Raw genomic sequence first — 16,694 nt, forward strand, 5'->3', positions numbered from 1 at the left:
AACAAAACATGGCAGCGAGACGTGACATCGCTTCCCGAGTGTATTAATCAGAGATTTCAGATCCACGGGTGAAACCATCCGGCTGTGCTAAAGGTGGTCAAACTCTGGCAGTCCTAAACCACTTGCTGCTCACAAAACACGGGAGGGAACCGTGCGTGCGGTGATATTGCAGCCACCGTGGCCACACAAGTGTGGGATATCTCGTTGCGGACGTTCTGCTGTAGATAAGCGGGCACAGATTTGTGAAGTGAAAGCTATTCTCCTTCACAAGATAAAGGAAAACAAAAATATATTTCTATCAACAAACGTTATGCTTTCCTTTAAAAAATAGAAGATGTCAACCACGTCAGACCTATGAACATTTGACTCCATGACAAAGTTGTAATTTTTCCATGCAAAAGGAATATCTTTATTTTCTAAACGTATGCAACTTTACACATAGTCCCCTCTCAACTCTCTTCTCGATGGTAAACACTTAGAACAGAACCAGCACATGAAAGGAATCGCATTTTGAGGATCTGTCAGCAGCAAGGTCACATCCACTTGGTTCTAGATTTGAAGCTTAAGTGACTGCAAGGATTCATACTCTTAGTTCTTTCGGTAAAGTCACGTAGGTAAAAAATGAAATTAAAATTAATAAAAAATAAAAAATAAAATCTTGATGCAGCAAATCTGGCTGTGACGGTCCCACCTGATGACGGAGACTTGTGTTGCCTCCGAAACGTCGTGATTTTATTATTGCATTATTTATTAATTTTAATTTCATTTTTTACCTACGTGATTTTACCGAAAGAACTAAGAGTAGGATAAATTTAACGCGTAACAAGCCTGAGAATTCATGACCAACGGCTCATTTTTATTTCGCAAAAAATAAACGCACTTGATATGGTGCCATTAAAGGAATAAATAGATGACATTGAAGGATATCAACGTTATGCAAACGCCACTCGGGACTGCCCTTTCACGGCGCTGTGAGCCCGGTGGCGGCGCAAGTGAATATCATCCAAGCGGCCTGGATATACTCCCATAGGTGCCAACCCACGTGATCTCAATAAGGTGTTAGCTTTCTTCATGGTATGGATGATCTTCTTGGTTCTTTCGGTAAAGTCACGTTGAAGGGAAATAATCAAATAATAAAAATAAAACATAATAAAATAATTCTCACGACGTTTCGGCCACAGCGCAAGCAGCCGTCCTCAGGTGAAGAACAGGTCTGTCGGAAAGGCAGCGTCTGAATGAAACACCACCAGGCTTGGAGCATATATTTAAGCTGGGTTGGAGGGGGAAGAGCGCCTTGACAAATGGATGATGCCACCGTTTTGCAAGTGGGCAGCGGTGAGGGAGGGAGTGAAGGGGTCGGGAGGAGGATGGCGATGGGGGCATAGCCTGGCCGACCCTGCCAGTGTTGTTACGCAGCGACAAATCGGCGCCGTCTGCGTGGAGGCGCTGTGTCGCCGCAGGGTCGGGACACCGGGCGGCCGACGTTAATGTGGCAACGACGCCGGCTCGAATCCCTGCCTCGCGTCACGATAAAATATTTTTGGTTGTTTTATAGCTCCCGCTATTTATAGCGTGGTGGTACATTTTTGATGCATCATAGCTAGTGGTGGTGGAAAAAAAAAGGCATTGTTTATCACAACACAGACAATTTTTCCCCGTAAAAAAATGACATCAACCGGGGTTGTACCGATCTAATGCATGGATTTTTAGTCGGGGGGGGGGATGGCTAAAGTCAATTTTTCCTCCGTGCCCATGTTTGGCAGTAATAGGGTGAAAGCCCCCTACCCCCACTCATCTCCGACCCTCCCCACCCAGCTTGGAAATTCAAGACCACGCTACCGAGTGTGGTCAAGGTCTCACATTAGGCCCTGACGACAACGCAAAAGCACAATTCAAACAGCGGAAGAGATCCAGCAAGCTGGGAATCAAGTAGTTTTGCGCAGGCTGTCAGGGGCAAGTGCTATTAGCGAGCACCCGTGAAGGCCGGAGCATGCAAACTCACAAATACAACGATCCCCTGCATAACCTACACATATCGTTGTGGCAGGTGCTGTAGGCGGAGCATCTGTCCATTGGGACAAATGTGCATGCACGCGCGCACACGCATGCACAGGTACAACTAGCTGGGTGCATCGTGCCACAGGTGAGACTGGCAGGGTGGATCATTCTAGATTTGAAGCTTTCGTGACTGCAAGGATTCATATTCTTAGGTTTTTTCGGTAAAGTCACGTAGGTAAAAAATAAAATTAATAAAAGTAAAATAATAATAAAAAACTCCTATCCAGGGGCCTACCCTGGCTCCCCCCCCTCAACCAGTATATATACAAGGTCTGTTTTCTTAGAATTTCTCTTTACTTGATACAGCTATCGTGCTGTGACGGTTCCACCTGAAGACGGAAGCTTGTGTTGCCTCCGAAACGTCGTGATTTTTTTATTTGACTTTTATTAATTAAAATTCTTTACCGACGTGACTTTACCAAAACAACCTAAGAATAGGGTGGATCATGCCACAGGTGAGGCTAGCATTGTGGATCATGTCACAGGCGAGAGGCCACACGAGTAGAGACGGGAGACAAGAGGGAGCCACTGGCCTTGGAGTGGCGCTTCTTGCTGCCGCTGGCGGGCGAGGCAGGGCGGCTGGGGCTCGACGTGGCTGACAGGCCGTCCCGTAGATGCTGCTGCGTCGTGGCCGCGGGTGTGGCCGTGCCGATGACGATCAAGGTCTTGCCGTCCATCTGCGCCGTGGCTCCGGCTGCTCCTCCCGCACACTGCGCCACTTTGCGCAACTCGTACGCGAGCTGCTTGGGGTCCACGCCCGGTGACCTCTGGCGCTGCGATGCTGTGAACCAAACGCAGCATGGTTCGTGGCTTTGAAACTCCTTCTCCCCTCCCCCCCCCAACCACCTTTCAATTTATATTCTTAGGTTTTTTCGGTAAAGTCACGTAAGTAAACATTTTTCATGAATAAAAGTAAAATAAAAATAAAATAAAAAACCACGACGTTTCGGAGGCAACACAAGCTTCCGTCTTCAGGTGGAACCGTCACAGCACGATAGTTGTTCCACCTGAAGACGGAAGCTTGTGTTGCCTCCGAAACGTCGTGATTTTTATTTTACTTTTATTAATTTTAATTTTTTACCTACGTGACTTTACCGAAAAAAACCTAACAATATGAATCCTTGCAGTCACGAAAGCTTCAAATCTAGAACCTTTCAATTTGTCTCTGTAAGATAGCCCTTGCCAACCACGCCTTCAGGTACGCTCAACAGTCGAACCCAGTCGCACATTGAAGTAATAATCGTGGCCCGCCTTTGTGAAAAAGTGGGTGCCAAACACGGCGTGATACCGCTCTGAATTACTGCTTTGGGTTATACAAAAGAGTTGTAATTAACATGCGTTTGAGAGTCTGATTTGACTTTGAGAGAGTTGCGAGTGCGAATGACTAAGTGATCTCTAAGCTAGATTCGAAGCTTTCGTGACTGCAGGAATTACTCTTTGGTTCTTTCGGTAATGTCACGTAGAAATTAATTTAATTTATTTCTACGTGACTTTACTGAAAGAACCAAAGAGTAAGTGATCTCTCTCTGTTACTAGCAACTCACACTCATAGCTGATTCATTTTATGGTATAATTGCACACACCTTATTCAATAGAACCACTTAATCTTTTGCAAGTGCAAGTTTGATTTTTGGTTTTGACATGGTGTTCGGATGATAATTCATTTCTATAGAACTGCTTTTTGTGTTTAGTTTGTTGTCCTTCCCCCGCACCTCCAACTAGCACAGTTGGCTATGCGTGGTGCGAAAGAAATTCAACATACAGTACATACATTTGGGACACGTGGTGTGGTATTTTAATACAAAGTGTGATTTTTGCACAATGTGAGGGTTATTTATTGTAAGTTATCACGAATAGGAACGGGGAATATGTATGCCATTTGTCAATTACTTTTTGAATAGAAAATACTGCATACAATATTAAACTCATTTTATTTCCATCCTTTCATGAAAAAATTATATTTCATGACATAAGCAAATAAAGCACATCATGAGTAAAACATATTTGATGAAAACTGAAGGCATTTTATATTCATAAAAGTGAAAATAATTTTTTTCTGGCAAGAAACTATTTAAAACACCTTTAATCTGTAATAAAAGCGATTCCATAATTCATCATTACCACATGCCATTTCTAGAATTTTGCCACACAAATCTACCAGTCACTGCAGGCCAATTGTAGCAAAAAAGCGATGAGGAGGAAGAGTAGGAGGCTGCTATCCCCAGATGTAATTCAAAGCCAATCAATGGAATGAGGGCAGTTGACAGGTTTTTTCCACATCGGCCAGAGTCCTTTTTGTTTGCTTAACAGCAAAAGCCACACGGACAGCGATGAGACCTCGATCCACAATTGCCACTGCTCAAAGGGACACCTTTAGACTCAAGGCCCAGCCTTTCAAGAGCGCATTGAGTACACAGAGACGATACATATTTGCTTTTGCTTTCACGGCTAGCTTTTAAGATATCAACTATCTCTTTATCTGTATAGCTAAAACAAACTATCGTCAATATGATTCAATCCGGTATACTCTGGATGATTCATCCAGTACGGTATACGAACTCTGGCTATTACATTTTTATTCTCTAATGTGAAGGTTGACGGCAGGTTTTGGATATATTTATTTAAATTGGTCTGCGTGGCAAGGTAGAACAGTAGGTCATGTATGTCTCAGGAACTGATGTTTAGAATAAACGATAAACACAAGTTTCAAACAGAGGACACCACAGTGGCAGCGCAGCAGACCAACAGACACATTGTTCAAGGGAATCCTTCCCAGACACAGCCAAATGAGCAGAACTCTATTAATGGGCCTAGCCAAGTCTTCCATTACTAAAGTTCTGGAAATTACACCGTATAATCACTTTAATAGTTCTCAAACCAGGTACAGACACTAAATAAAATATGGATTTGCCCACAGCTCGCGGTGGCAGCGCGGATTGTAAATTTTCTTTTTGGTGGGTCCCTGGGAGGCCTGCTGGGGTGGGGGCAGGAAGAGGGAGGGGAAGTGGGGGATGGATGGGGAGGGTGGAGGGTGGCAGTCAGAGGAGAGGGATTTACAGTTGCAGTTTATCATCCTCGTAATGAGTTAGCAAGTGTCGTTAAGGTTTTCTCCTTTTTCTATTTTTACTGGTGGGACCTGGCCCCACCGGGCTCCCGAACGACGATCCACCACTTGCGTTCCAGAACTATACGACGGAACAAATTTAGACCACCTCCGTTAATAAAGTCTAAATGCGAGTGGGACAACTATTATTATTTCATGAGCATTTCAATCTCCTGCTCAATTGGCTCTGGGTGTCACAAGTGTAAAAAAAAAAGCTATGGCTCTGATTTTGACAAAGAGTCTCAAAGAGGCAGTGAGATGATGCGTAGACCTTACTTACTCAAGCTGGAATATTCCTGCAGCTCTAGGCGTTGAGGGTTCTCCAGGTCTGAGAGCATGTTGAGGTCCCTGTCCGAGGACACAGATCTACACACATTATTTTGTTCCACTGTAGGCGATTTCCACAAAATATGGCTCATCACTCACCGAATTAACATTCAAGAGTGCAGCATTTTTGCAGGGAGTAAGACAACGAGTACATTACGATAACTTCCCTTTAACCCCTGGAAGTTTTTGTTTTGCTCTTTTCAGTAGGTCACGGGATTTTGTTGTTGCTGTAAAAATTCCGCAGCCAATTCGGATATCACGAGATATTTTTAATAATACAAAAATAATTTGCTTCGACGCACAAGATAAATGCCATAAAGTAGGCGTTGAAGCATGCAAGAATTAATCAATAAATTCCGATTCTTAAACTCATGGTGTATGATTTGGATCACGTAAGGATACATGTTATTCCGCTTCATAAATGTTGCACGCAATGGTTTGACATCACCCCTGCAGCTACTTAGGAGGCACTATCATTCACTGCAATATATACACTGTAAAACAATATTACTCATTCGTTAATCAAACATTGACCTTGAATTGCTGAAGTTCATCGATTTGCCCGACGAACTGCTCCACCCCTACTATAGAGCATTGAATATACAGTTATTTAACACACACACCTCCTGTAACATCGATAAATAAATACTAATACTACATTAAACTATCTGGGGTTATTTACCTCCGTGGTATAACTACAGACGGCCCCCGTTAATAAGGATGGCCCCATTGTTAACGCACTCTCATTTACAACTCTCCACCGGGCAGAGGGAGTGCCAGAGCGTTGCAGTGTAAGGACCCTTCATCAGCACAGACATTGATCGACACTCCTTGCCAGGTTTTAGCTTTTCTAATCTTCTTCGAAGGCTGCTCAATCCTTGTGTAAGCCTCAAGGCAACAACATCTTGGGTCGGGCACAGTGGATATTAGTCTACACCGAGGCCCAAAGTTTATTGCGTTTCTTCGTGTAATAAATAAAATGACCGTTCCTTTTGTAATACAAAAACGCCGATAGATATGCAGCATTATATACAAGGCATATTGCTGTGCATGTGTATATTTTAAAGTGCTAAAGCGAATATATATGGATATTTTTTCACATCCTCTGTTCCATTCGTGGTTGACTTTGGCCCTTATCTCTCCAGGGCTGATATAATGGACGCCACTTTGTGCGAAGTGGAGTTGGATCCTGGCTAGCGGCTTCGAAGGGCTACCAACAAGCATGCAATCAAGAGGGCTTTGTGGATTTTCTGCAGGGCTACGTTGTCAGCAGCCGGAACAACGCAGTAACATCCATTACTGTGCTGCACTATACTCGATGTATATGCTCCCCGCCTTCACAGACCTCCGCACTGACCAGCGTGGTGCAGTATGGTCAACGCGCTCATAACAAATGACCCGCGCGACATGGGGGAAGGCCCTCATCCAGCAGTGGATTTGGCAAAAAGGGCCACACGTGCTGTCGCCGTTGGCGATTGCAAAAAAAAACACGTTTATTTTGGCCATGCTGCTGCAACATGCAGTGACTTCATCACCCCAGGCCAGTGGTTCCCGCCGCTGGGCCCGTAGGCCGAGCGTGCGTCGCGTCTGCCCCTAGCGCGGAGAGGGCCGCGAGATGGTGGCGGCACGTACAGGCGGACGCAGATCTCCACCTCCTTGTCGTGTCTGCTCAGGATGCTCTGCACCTCCTCGAACGTTCTCCCGGTCAGCGGGATTCGGTTCCATTCCAGCACTTGCATCCCTGCGGCAGGGCACGACAGCGAGCACAATACGGTGGCCTCTGATGAAACCGTCCGGAGCTCATTCATAGGCCACGAGTTGTTAAGAGAGCATGAGTCAAACGGATGGGTTGGTGCTACATGTGGTGGTAAACGCCACCAGTAATCCGACTGGGCAGTATCTCTCCTTGGCAGAAAGCTTAGTTGTACGTATATGTCTTTCGCACAGCGCGTACCCAACCGTGCTAATGGGAGGTGCGATCAGTGCGCTTGGCACATACTCTGTTTGATATACACTCCATATTTATTGTCATATTACGTGGATGTTTCATGTCACATACGTTCTTGTTTTTACTGCTCAAACCGGTATTCTCTATGTGACCTACCGCAGTAAACATGGAATGTTTGGCTAGTGGTTTTAAAAACATGCCAATTTTCCATGTTTATAGAGACTATGGTGCCCTTATTTTACAAAAATCTATCTCAGAAACAGTTACAACAGTGACCTTGCTATCATGTATATATATATTTGTGATCTAGCAGTAAACTAATTAAAGAAAATCATGGTAAGGATTTGCCACACTAGGTGGTATCAACAAGACATTTTCGCGCTATTTACTCAAGGACCATAAAGCCACGCACGGAACGCTGGGTGGCCCATAAGTTTCATCACGACGGGCTAAACCCACATCTGTGTCACGTTTCTCAGCAGACTTGTAATGGTGCCTAAGATGATGCTAAGTCACCAAGGCAGCGTGCGCCCCCTCGCTCGCATCATGAGATTTTGTTTTTTAACAAATGTGTCTTTTCATTTTAGCAAGGGCCTTCCTTTGTTTACGAAGAAGCTACGAGACTGGCACCCAGCTGGCCGCAAGACCGCTCGCTGAAGCTTCGTGGCGTATTCTAAAAAAAATTAAGGTCACACTGCGTTTACGGATAAACAAATGTGGAAGGAACATTTTCGGAAAAAAATATTATTTTCGAAACTGATTATCAGTCTTAAATGAACACAGGCCTTTGAATTGCACATTGAGTCTCGGGAAAACATCTTTACAACAGCGCTGTGTCACGATGCAGCCATGATCATTTTTTCACGTGAGGATGTTTTTTTTTTTCTCCGAAGAACATCCGTGGAATACCAAGGGGTTACTGTACAAGCGTCTGCGGTCGCCACCAACCCGTGGCTGACCATTTTCACTCTCCCCTCAACCGCCCCAAAGCTTTTCGACAAACTACGGAATTATTATTGCTTCTCTACGGCCGAAGTGAATGTGCAGACATTCAACAATTTAGCGTTATATTTTTTTCTTTTCAGAGATTGTACAAAATGCACAAATGGTGCATCAAATATAAACCACGCACATTGCACCTTCTTTCATGTCTGCAAGATTTTGGTGCAGAAAAAAGTGCGCAATTATTATAATGAAGCATACAAGCGTTTCAGTTGTTTCAAGAGGAAATGCTCATTTGCATCTCTCACTGGGATCTATAGTCCTTTGATTTTATTATTCCTTTGATATTGGCATCATAAGGTCTCGCACACAACATATTTACTGCTGGAATTCCCAACAACAATGGCAGGTAATGTTTCAGAATTCCTTATTTGGTTTATATGCTGCATCGCATTTGCCTCTCCTGCCATTCAGAGGACAAAAAGGCTTTAATGTGTCATTATATTCTGTACACTGAAATTAAATGAAGAATGTGGCAATTAGCTCTCAAATAATTATACGGTTTTAACTCTTTTGGGGAAAGAATGGAGAAACCAGACTGAATGACAAATTCAGCGGCACGGGATTTGTGACCACTTCTGTTCAATTGCATCGGAGTAGGTAATGCAGATATTCATAACTGGACTTCCTTCTGTTAATTCATGTTTACGATGGATAGCTTTCACCTTATGAGCTGTATATCGTGATTTAAACATTTTCACATCTGGCTCAGTTCAACGACTTACCTATATCAGAGGTGGGAATCTCACGAGATTGCTAAATGCCACAGTGGCAAGTGGCTAACGCTTTTCGCATTTTTCACGGACTGCATTAATGTATCTGGAAAAATCGAAGATAATAAAACATAATTTATTGCCATTGCACGTATGATACCTACATCGTCAGTTCATACCATGGCTCGCCTAGGTGACCTCTTGCCTGTGCTTTTAACTCACTAACCCAATGCGCAATGCAAACATCAACACTTTTAAGATATTTCCTTCCAAAGCAAATCGTGTTTTTCAAGACATATACTCACAAAACATGACATGTATGCACCTATGACCAATTATTCATGATTGCATCTGCTCTCAGAAGCGAAACATGGTGAAACCTGATTGGTACTTAGAAGAGACATTGCCTCTGAATACCAGGTGGTTATAGGCTCGGGCTGCGAGGTGGTAAAGGAAATGGCACACGAAGCCATCCAGATATACAAACACAGACATAACTTCAACCGTGATGATGGGTACATACTGAGTAATCATTGGAAATATGTTATTAACCATGTAAACAAGACTTAACTACACACATTTGGACCATCTTATTTGACAGGTATTATTCTACTTTACCGAGTGTTGACATCCCCAGCGTTTAACAGTACTCTCCTTTTTTGTATTTGGATTGTCAACCAACACCGGGTAGGACTTGGACTACTGTTGTTCTCTTTTAGCCCCGCCCACCCCCCCAACACGTTCCATTCATTGGCTACCACATTCAGATAAGCCCCTCCCCCCTCCCCCTTAACTTGTATTTAAGAGCTCGTCTCTTGGAATTTTGCCTCACTTGATACAGTAAATTTAGCTGTGACGGTCCCACCTGATGACGAAGACTTGTGTTGCCTCCGAAACGTCGTGATTTATTATTTTTATTATTATTTATATCTATTTTTTTACCTACGTGACTTTACCGGAAAAAAACCCTAAGAGTAGGAAATGGCAGTCAAGCAATGTATTCTTGAATCTAACTATGCTGAGCTTTGAGTGTTCATCCCTCGTATGTACACATTTTCTCACAGCACTCAGTCTTCCCCCTCCACATTAAGCAAAAGGCTCATTCATGGAACTGGCCAAACATCCCAATGCAGGATCCTCCTGAGTGAGTCGTAAGACTCTGTGAGTTTTTCCTGATCAAATGAAGAAAATAATTATTACGGATGATTTCACTTGAATCTAGATCATCATCACCGACAACCATGATAAATTCAATGCTGGATGAAGAATTTCCCCAAGGATAAACACCCCCCCCCCCCCAATCCTATACCCGATAGTTAAACATGAAACACATCGGATCATGTGTCAATAACAGCCCTTTGATTTTATCAACACGTGAAGACTGTTTTGGCGTAGGCCTGATGCATTATTTTTTTTTACAAAAAAAAATCTTTTGATTAAAGAGAAACACGACACCTGCCAGGACTGGTGCACAATTCGGACACTGGCATTACACCCCTGCCAGCTATGTTGACAAATGCCACTAATTTACACTCGGTACAGAATGGCACCTAAAACCTGGTAATTTTCTTGGTCCCGACTCACCCTTAGAATTACGGCTCTCAACCACAGCAGGCACTAAGATGAACACTCAGCTGTGCAGTGTGACAGCGCAGCTTGCATTGCAATCTGGAGCACACGAGTCAAATGCGTAAAATGAATGCGAAATATGAAAATCGCCGCGCGCAATCGCAAGGGGACGGGCGGGTATTTATGTATCTGTGTGTGTGCTAAACGTGCGGAAATATTCTAGATTTGAAGTTTTCGTGACTGCAAGGATTCATACTCTTTGGTTTTTTCAGTAAAGTCGCGTAGGTAAAAAAATAAATAGACGAAAAAACAACTCAATTAAATCACGACGTTTCAGAGGCAACACAAGCTTCCGCCTCCGAAACGTCGTCATTTAATTTAGTTTTTTTTCGTTAATTTATTTTTTACCTACGTGACTTTACCCAAAAACCAAAGAGTGTGCGGAAATATGCTCGCCTAATGAAGCTGTTTTTAATGGCAGCAAATTGCTACAACATAAAAGTTGCTCATTCTAGGTGACGAAGCCTTTGCCGTCGTAGCACCAACGTTTTGGGACAACCTTATGTCCTCCCTTAACATCGTAAATCTTCATTCCCAAAAAATATCCCGAAGCAGAAGATTAGTGCTGCGTACAACCGCATTTGCAAATGTGATTTGTAACTTTCATCCTTCGCCATGTATCGATCGTTCAATTTTGATGTGCAATTTTATTGAAGGACTGTGTGTTGTCTTGATGTGGTCTGGGATTGTTTTTTGCTGTTGTTTTGCTGCCTTGCCCAAGCTTGGGATTTGTTGTACTTATGCAATTTGAGCTCATATGCTTCATCTATTTGACGTATTTATTTTGCTGTTCTTTGTTTACCCCTCCTATACTTTGCACGCCTGTTTTTTTGCATTTTGTTGTTTTAACTTTTTGACCCGCCCCCTACTGGACATCTGTGAAAAACAGCTTCATGGCTCATCGGATTTCTCCATGATAAATAAAAAAAAAACATTCTGATTCTGAAAACGAGTATCACTTTTAAAACACACACATTTTAATTCACGTTGTAGATGTGATTATGCATTAAAAGGTTGTGCTGAGTAGGACACGTGCATGTGCAGGATTGGGGAGGGCTGGTTTATGGGACGGGTGTAGCACATGTTGTTTATGCCATTTATTGTGAAAATTCCGTCACAGTTCCTATGATTGCTTTTTCATTGCTTTCATAGCTTTATTTTGGTGATTTCGAAAAGTGTATTGGTTTAGCCATGTTTGTTTGTTGTAGTACAGAGTTAGACTGATGGCCTTAATCTAAGTTGTCTTGTGGTTGTTGTTGTTGTTTGACTTGCATCCCACTGGGATTTTTGCACACAGCGTTGGTGTACGTTTTTTTTTCTGCAATATTTTGCTGTCTTTTTTTGGATTAGTCACATATTCACTTTAAGATGTTTTTTGCTCATGTTTTTGTTTTTTGTTTGTTGCGGTTGCACCCGATTCAAGAGCCGAATGGCTCACAGGGCTATACCTAATAAATGAACTTGAACTTGAAGCACTGTGGAGGGGTCTGCACGAACCGCCCAGCAACCAAGAGGAAGACCTCAGCGCGGGCGGTTGGAGACTGAGAACGGATCGTGCGAGACGGAGAGTGGGCGCTACGGTGGCGAAATGTTAACTACCTCGCCTGGTATAGAGGTGAGTGTTCTGTATTTGACCGTTTTGTATTATTTGCTCAGTACCCTGGTCTCCCATTACCCAGGTGTTGTTCACACATCAAGACATTAGGCACAATCGATAAAAAGGTGTGATTGTGATCTTCAGCTAATTTATTTTCTGAAATTCATCACTCAAGCCACATTTGCAATGACCGTATCTCCCGAGTGCCCAGTGTACGCATTGATAGTGAACTTTTGAAAAATAAATACGTCTTACCTCTCGTCAAGTTTTGCAGACGACAACGACACCACGATACGTTTAAAGCCAGCACACGAGCTGGCATTGTGAACGTGTGCACAATTTCGTTTGAAATAAAAATGGAGAACGCTTAAGACTGGCTACGGCTGTAATATTCAGATCTGAATGACTCACGCGAGCCATTTAGAATTTGACATTGGTCATAAATGAGATGCAAAACAAGTGTGTTAAAATTTTTACCAGGATCTCTTAAAGCCATTCGATCTTCTTCTTTCCCTCGGTCGCTTCGGGGTGGATTCATTTCTCTGCTCCAGCAGCAGCCACCAGCAGACCCACCTCTCTTTCTGCCCCCCCCCCTCTCCATTTAAGGCCTCGACACAGAGGCATTGGGTCTCTGTGTGTCTAAGTTGTGTGTCTCTCTCTGTGTGTCTGTGTTGTCTGTGTCTGTCTGTGTGTCTCCGTATCTGTGTTTTGTCTCTCTCTCAAATTTAGTTCTACCTGATGACGGCTGCTTGTGTTGCAATCGAAACGTCGTACTCTATTATTTAATTTATTTTCTTTCTACGTGACTTTACCGAAAGACCCAAAGAGTAATTCCTGCAGTCACGAAAGCTTCAAATCAAGTTTGTGCTCATGTGTACAAATATTAATTCATGACCGGCCAGATGAGACCCCCACTCTGCACATCTCTTTTGCAAGAGAGATCTGGGTCACAAGCTAAAAAAGCCAATACAAAAATAACAATTAAATAATTGAAATATATTTAAATGTCAAATAAATGTCTTAAATTATACGATACATCAGTGAAATGTTTTACAGTGAAACGTTTAACACAAATCTACAATTTAATTGTATATTATGCTATTTGTATTTACACGATATAAATAAAGTGAAAGTATAAAAGTCTAATCTTGATTTGAAGCTTTCGTGACTGCAGGAATCCATACTCTTTGGTTCTTTCGGTAAAGTCACGTGGGTATAAAATAAAATAAATCACGACGTTTTGGGCGCAAAACAAGCGCTTGTGTTGCACCCGAAATGTCGTGATTTATTTTATACCTACGTGACTTTACTGAAAGAACCAAAGAGTATAAAAGTCTAACTTTTTGCTTACATCATTTGTTGTTGTTGTTTAGCCAATAAAACAAAAACCCTGTGCACAGCCAAGGCCTGCTGTGAAGGACTAGCGCGGTGCCTCACGGGTATAATTGACCAGGAGGGTTGAACAAACTTCTTGAAAACCAAACATACAAGTCAAAGGTCATCTGTGGCTCAACTATTTCGTTTCCAGAGCTGGCTGTTAGGCGATAAACAATCCGGAATCGAGCAATAGATTGTATCATCATCAGCTGACAAGAAGATGTATTGATAATTTTTCGTAGATCTTTTTTTAAACCAATTTTAATCCGATTGTACGATCTGTTTGGATGTATCACAGAGCAGTGAAACAATTCCTCGTTGGAGGGCGGCCCCTGCGAATGGATATATATATCACAAAGCTACCTCTGAGATCCCTCGCAAGTCACTTTCCTACCCGTTGCGTATGAGAGTAATGTCCATCGCATGAAAGGCAAACCGATAATTTAATTATCAGAGATATAATGTAGCCAAATTAGGGGCATAACGACATTTATTAGATTGTCTTTTTTAAGCAGTCATTGGTGACCGGGCTGAGACACTGGGTGGAACCATCAACTGCATTGGAACATCAACAGGCCGAGTCGCACAACTCCTTCATGATTGGAAAATTAAAGATAAGCTACGAGTGTGACTGTGGCCATGCAACTTAAACTATGGAAACCACTGCAGTCTGCGCTCCTTTAACGGTGGAGGAAAAGCAAAACGACACTTTCTCTCTCTCCCGAAGCCCTCTCGTCATGGTGAGCAGACCTCGACATTGGCATTTAGCTCCCGAACCACATTGCCAATCGCTAGTTTAGAATAGTTGATTTGAAGCTTTCGTGACTGCAGGAATCCATGCTCTTTGGTTCTTTCGGTAAAGCCACATAGGTAGAAAAATAATAGATCAAGACATTTCAATCGCAACACAAGCAAACTTGGTCGTTGCGCAACGCTTTCACCCACCGTGCGCAACCTGCCGATCGGCTAACTTGTGGTGGGCTCATTTATACTGCTGGGTGGACGGAGGGCATGGGTCGGACTGGAGAAACCTGTCCATTGGTTCAACTGCCACGCCGGGAGAATGAACCAGCCAATCTGCGGATTGCAAGTCCAGTGTGCTAACCATCACACCATTACAAGCAATGGACATTTGATAAAGCCGTGAAAATAAACACACCGCTGCGCATCGTCTAACATGTGAGTACGCACATTAGCAGCAGCCTCTGTGGAGCAGCCCGGCAATGACCGGATAGCCGTGGCGCGCTCCGTTTATTGCTGGGGATGATTGCATTGTGCCCTCACAATCCCTTTGGGCAATATAAACATTTGTGGATTGTCCTGCAGAAGAAGATCACCGATGGATAACAATCTGCAGGGGCCGATTGCTGGTACCCGATCAAAGATTTAACCTGCCACGTTTCCCCAAACTGATACCGTAGATAAACTGCAGTGCAAATAAATATTCACGCTGTCCAAGGCCAGGCTTCTACATTTATGACACGTGAAACTTGATGGCATCGGTAAATGGTAAAAGTGCAGCCTTGCAGCAGCTTGTGAACACCACTGCTGTGGAAAGGGCCTCCACTCGAGGGCTAGACAGCTCCTCAAGAGGGCATTCGACCTCCTCTGCCATGCCACTCTTCTGTCTGGCCAGGTGGCACAGTGGTAGAGCAAGCGACTTGCAATTGGAAGGTTCTGAGTTCAAATCCTAGATTGGGGCTGGCTCAGCCCATCATCCCTCAGGGGTAAGTAAGTAAAATGAATATCACTTCATTGACAGTGGTTGTCCTATTGATAAGACGTGTCACTACCATAGGAAGGTGAGATTTGCACCACAGGTTCTGGGCTGTAAATGGGAAATGAGTACGACGGCCGTTTACATCTAGACTGAAAACTAATTTCTCGAGAACTTATTTTTTATGTTGACTACGTATGGTGCAAAGGAAGTCAAACATACATACAGCCCGACTGCTCATTAAAACGGGAAATCACTTTGATTTGACTGCGACTTCCAGGCTTGACTTGACTGGCCAGATGTTTTGGAAGAGGTCAGAGTACTCACACTTCACGCCTGCGGTGCTGTATGCCAATCTATACTGCCGGATGGAGAGAGGTGGGGCGATTGAAGGCACATCAGCATCTACCCGTGAAAAACATATTTCTGGCAAGCAGCAAGTAAGTGTAATACCAGAGGATGTCGGGTGAAGCCTTATGCACACTCAAGGATTAGATGAACTCCCACATAGCTACATCAGGAGCTGGAGTGGCTGTACAAGAGTGAAAATTGTTGTTCAAGGACTTATAGCACGAGGTTTCCAACTGCAGCATACTCTCAAATAGCACTGCAATTTTACACTGATTGCAAATCTGATAGTCGCATCACATATTGGGTTAACATTTTATGCTGAAACGTGTATACAGACTTGAATTTCTGAGCATGGAAATTACATTTTTCTTCATGGCTATATATATCACAACACTCTATCCTTGTGGGCATCCATTTGCTGGTATTGATCGAGCTGTTCTCCTTTTTTGACAAACTAATTACACACCACGGAATTAAATCACTGCATAAAATTATTCCGAGAGATTGTTGATACCGGTCAATCCATATCCCTTTGAGTGCTGTGTGATCTCTTTCAAGATTAACAAATGCAATTTTTTGACTGACACGAACGAAAACAAAACAACATTGGTAACAGCGTTGGTGTAAAACTGTCTGAGAATGTTTAGAATGTCATATTTCTGAACAAGGTCATCGCGTTTCCCTCGGCCTAAATTACAAGTGACACACTTCTCTGATGCGCTCAACTTGATCAATTTTGACTGCTCCAAAATGGTGATGAGATTTAAAATTTACAGCCCTTCGTCATTAATGTACACTACTGGAGCAATGACTGCCTACACCGGCGTAGGTCACGGGGGTCGTTTGGCCATACTTCCCCACACTCATCAACG

At 43.3% G+C, this 16,694-nt stretch overlaps 1 protein-coding gene across 5 annotated transcripts in view; it reads right to left on the bottom strand.

Annotated features, from left to right (window-relative positions):
* Positions 1-16,694, bottom strand: part of LOC133349454 (protein piccolo-like) — a 194,983-nt gene that overhangs the window by 52,777 nt on the left and 125,512 nt on the right. For 4 of the 5 annotated variants that reach the window (XM_061562922.1, XM_061562918.1, XM_061562920.1 and 1 more), the window contains exons 11-13: positions 7,121-7,229; positions 5,442-5,527; positions 2,592-2,839 (exon numbers count right to left, since the gene is read on the bottom strand). In XM_061562922.1, coding sequence (XP_061418906.1) covers positions 2,592-2,839; positions 5,442-5,527; positions 7,121-7,229 — 443 coding nt within the window. The remainder of the gene's footprint in view (positions 1-2,591; positions 2,840-5,441; positions 5,528-7,120; positions 7,230-16,694) is intronic. The other variant, XM_061562919.1, reaches the window with a different exon arrangement.

This window comes from Lethenteron reissneri, chromosome 30 (genome assembly GCF_015708825.2).
Source record: "Lethenteron reissneri isolate LAM-NWPU_2019-01 chromosome 30, ASM1570882v1, whole genome shotgun sequence".
NCBI lineage: Eukaryota > Metazoa > Chordata > Hyperoartia > Petromyzontiformes > Petromyzontidae > Lethenteron > Lethenteron reissneri.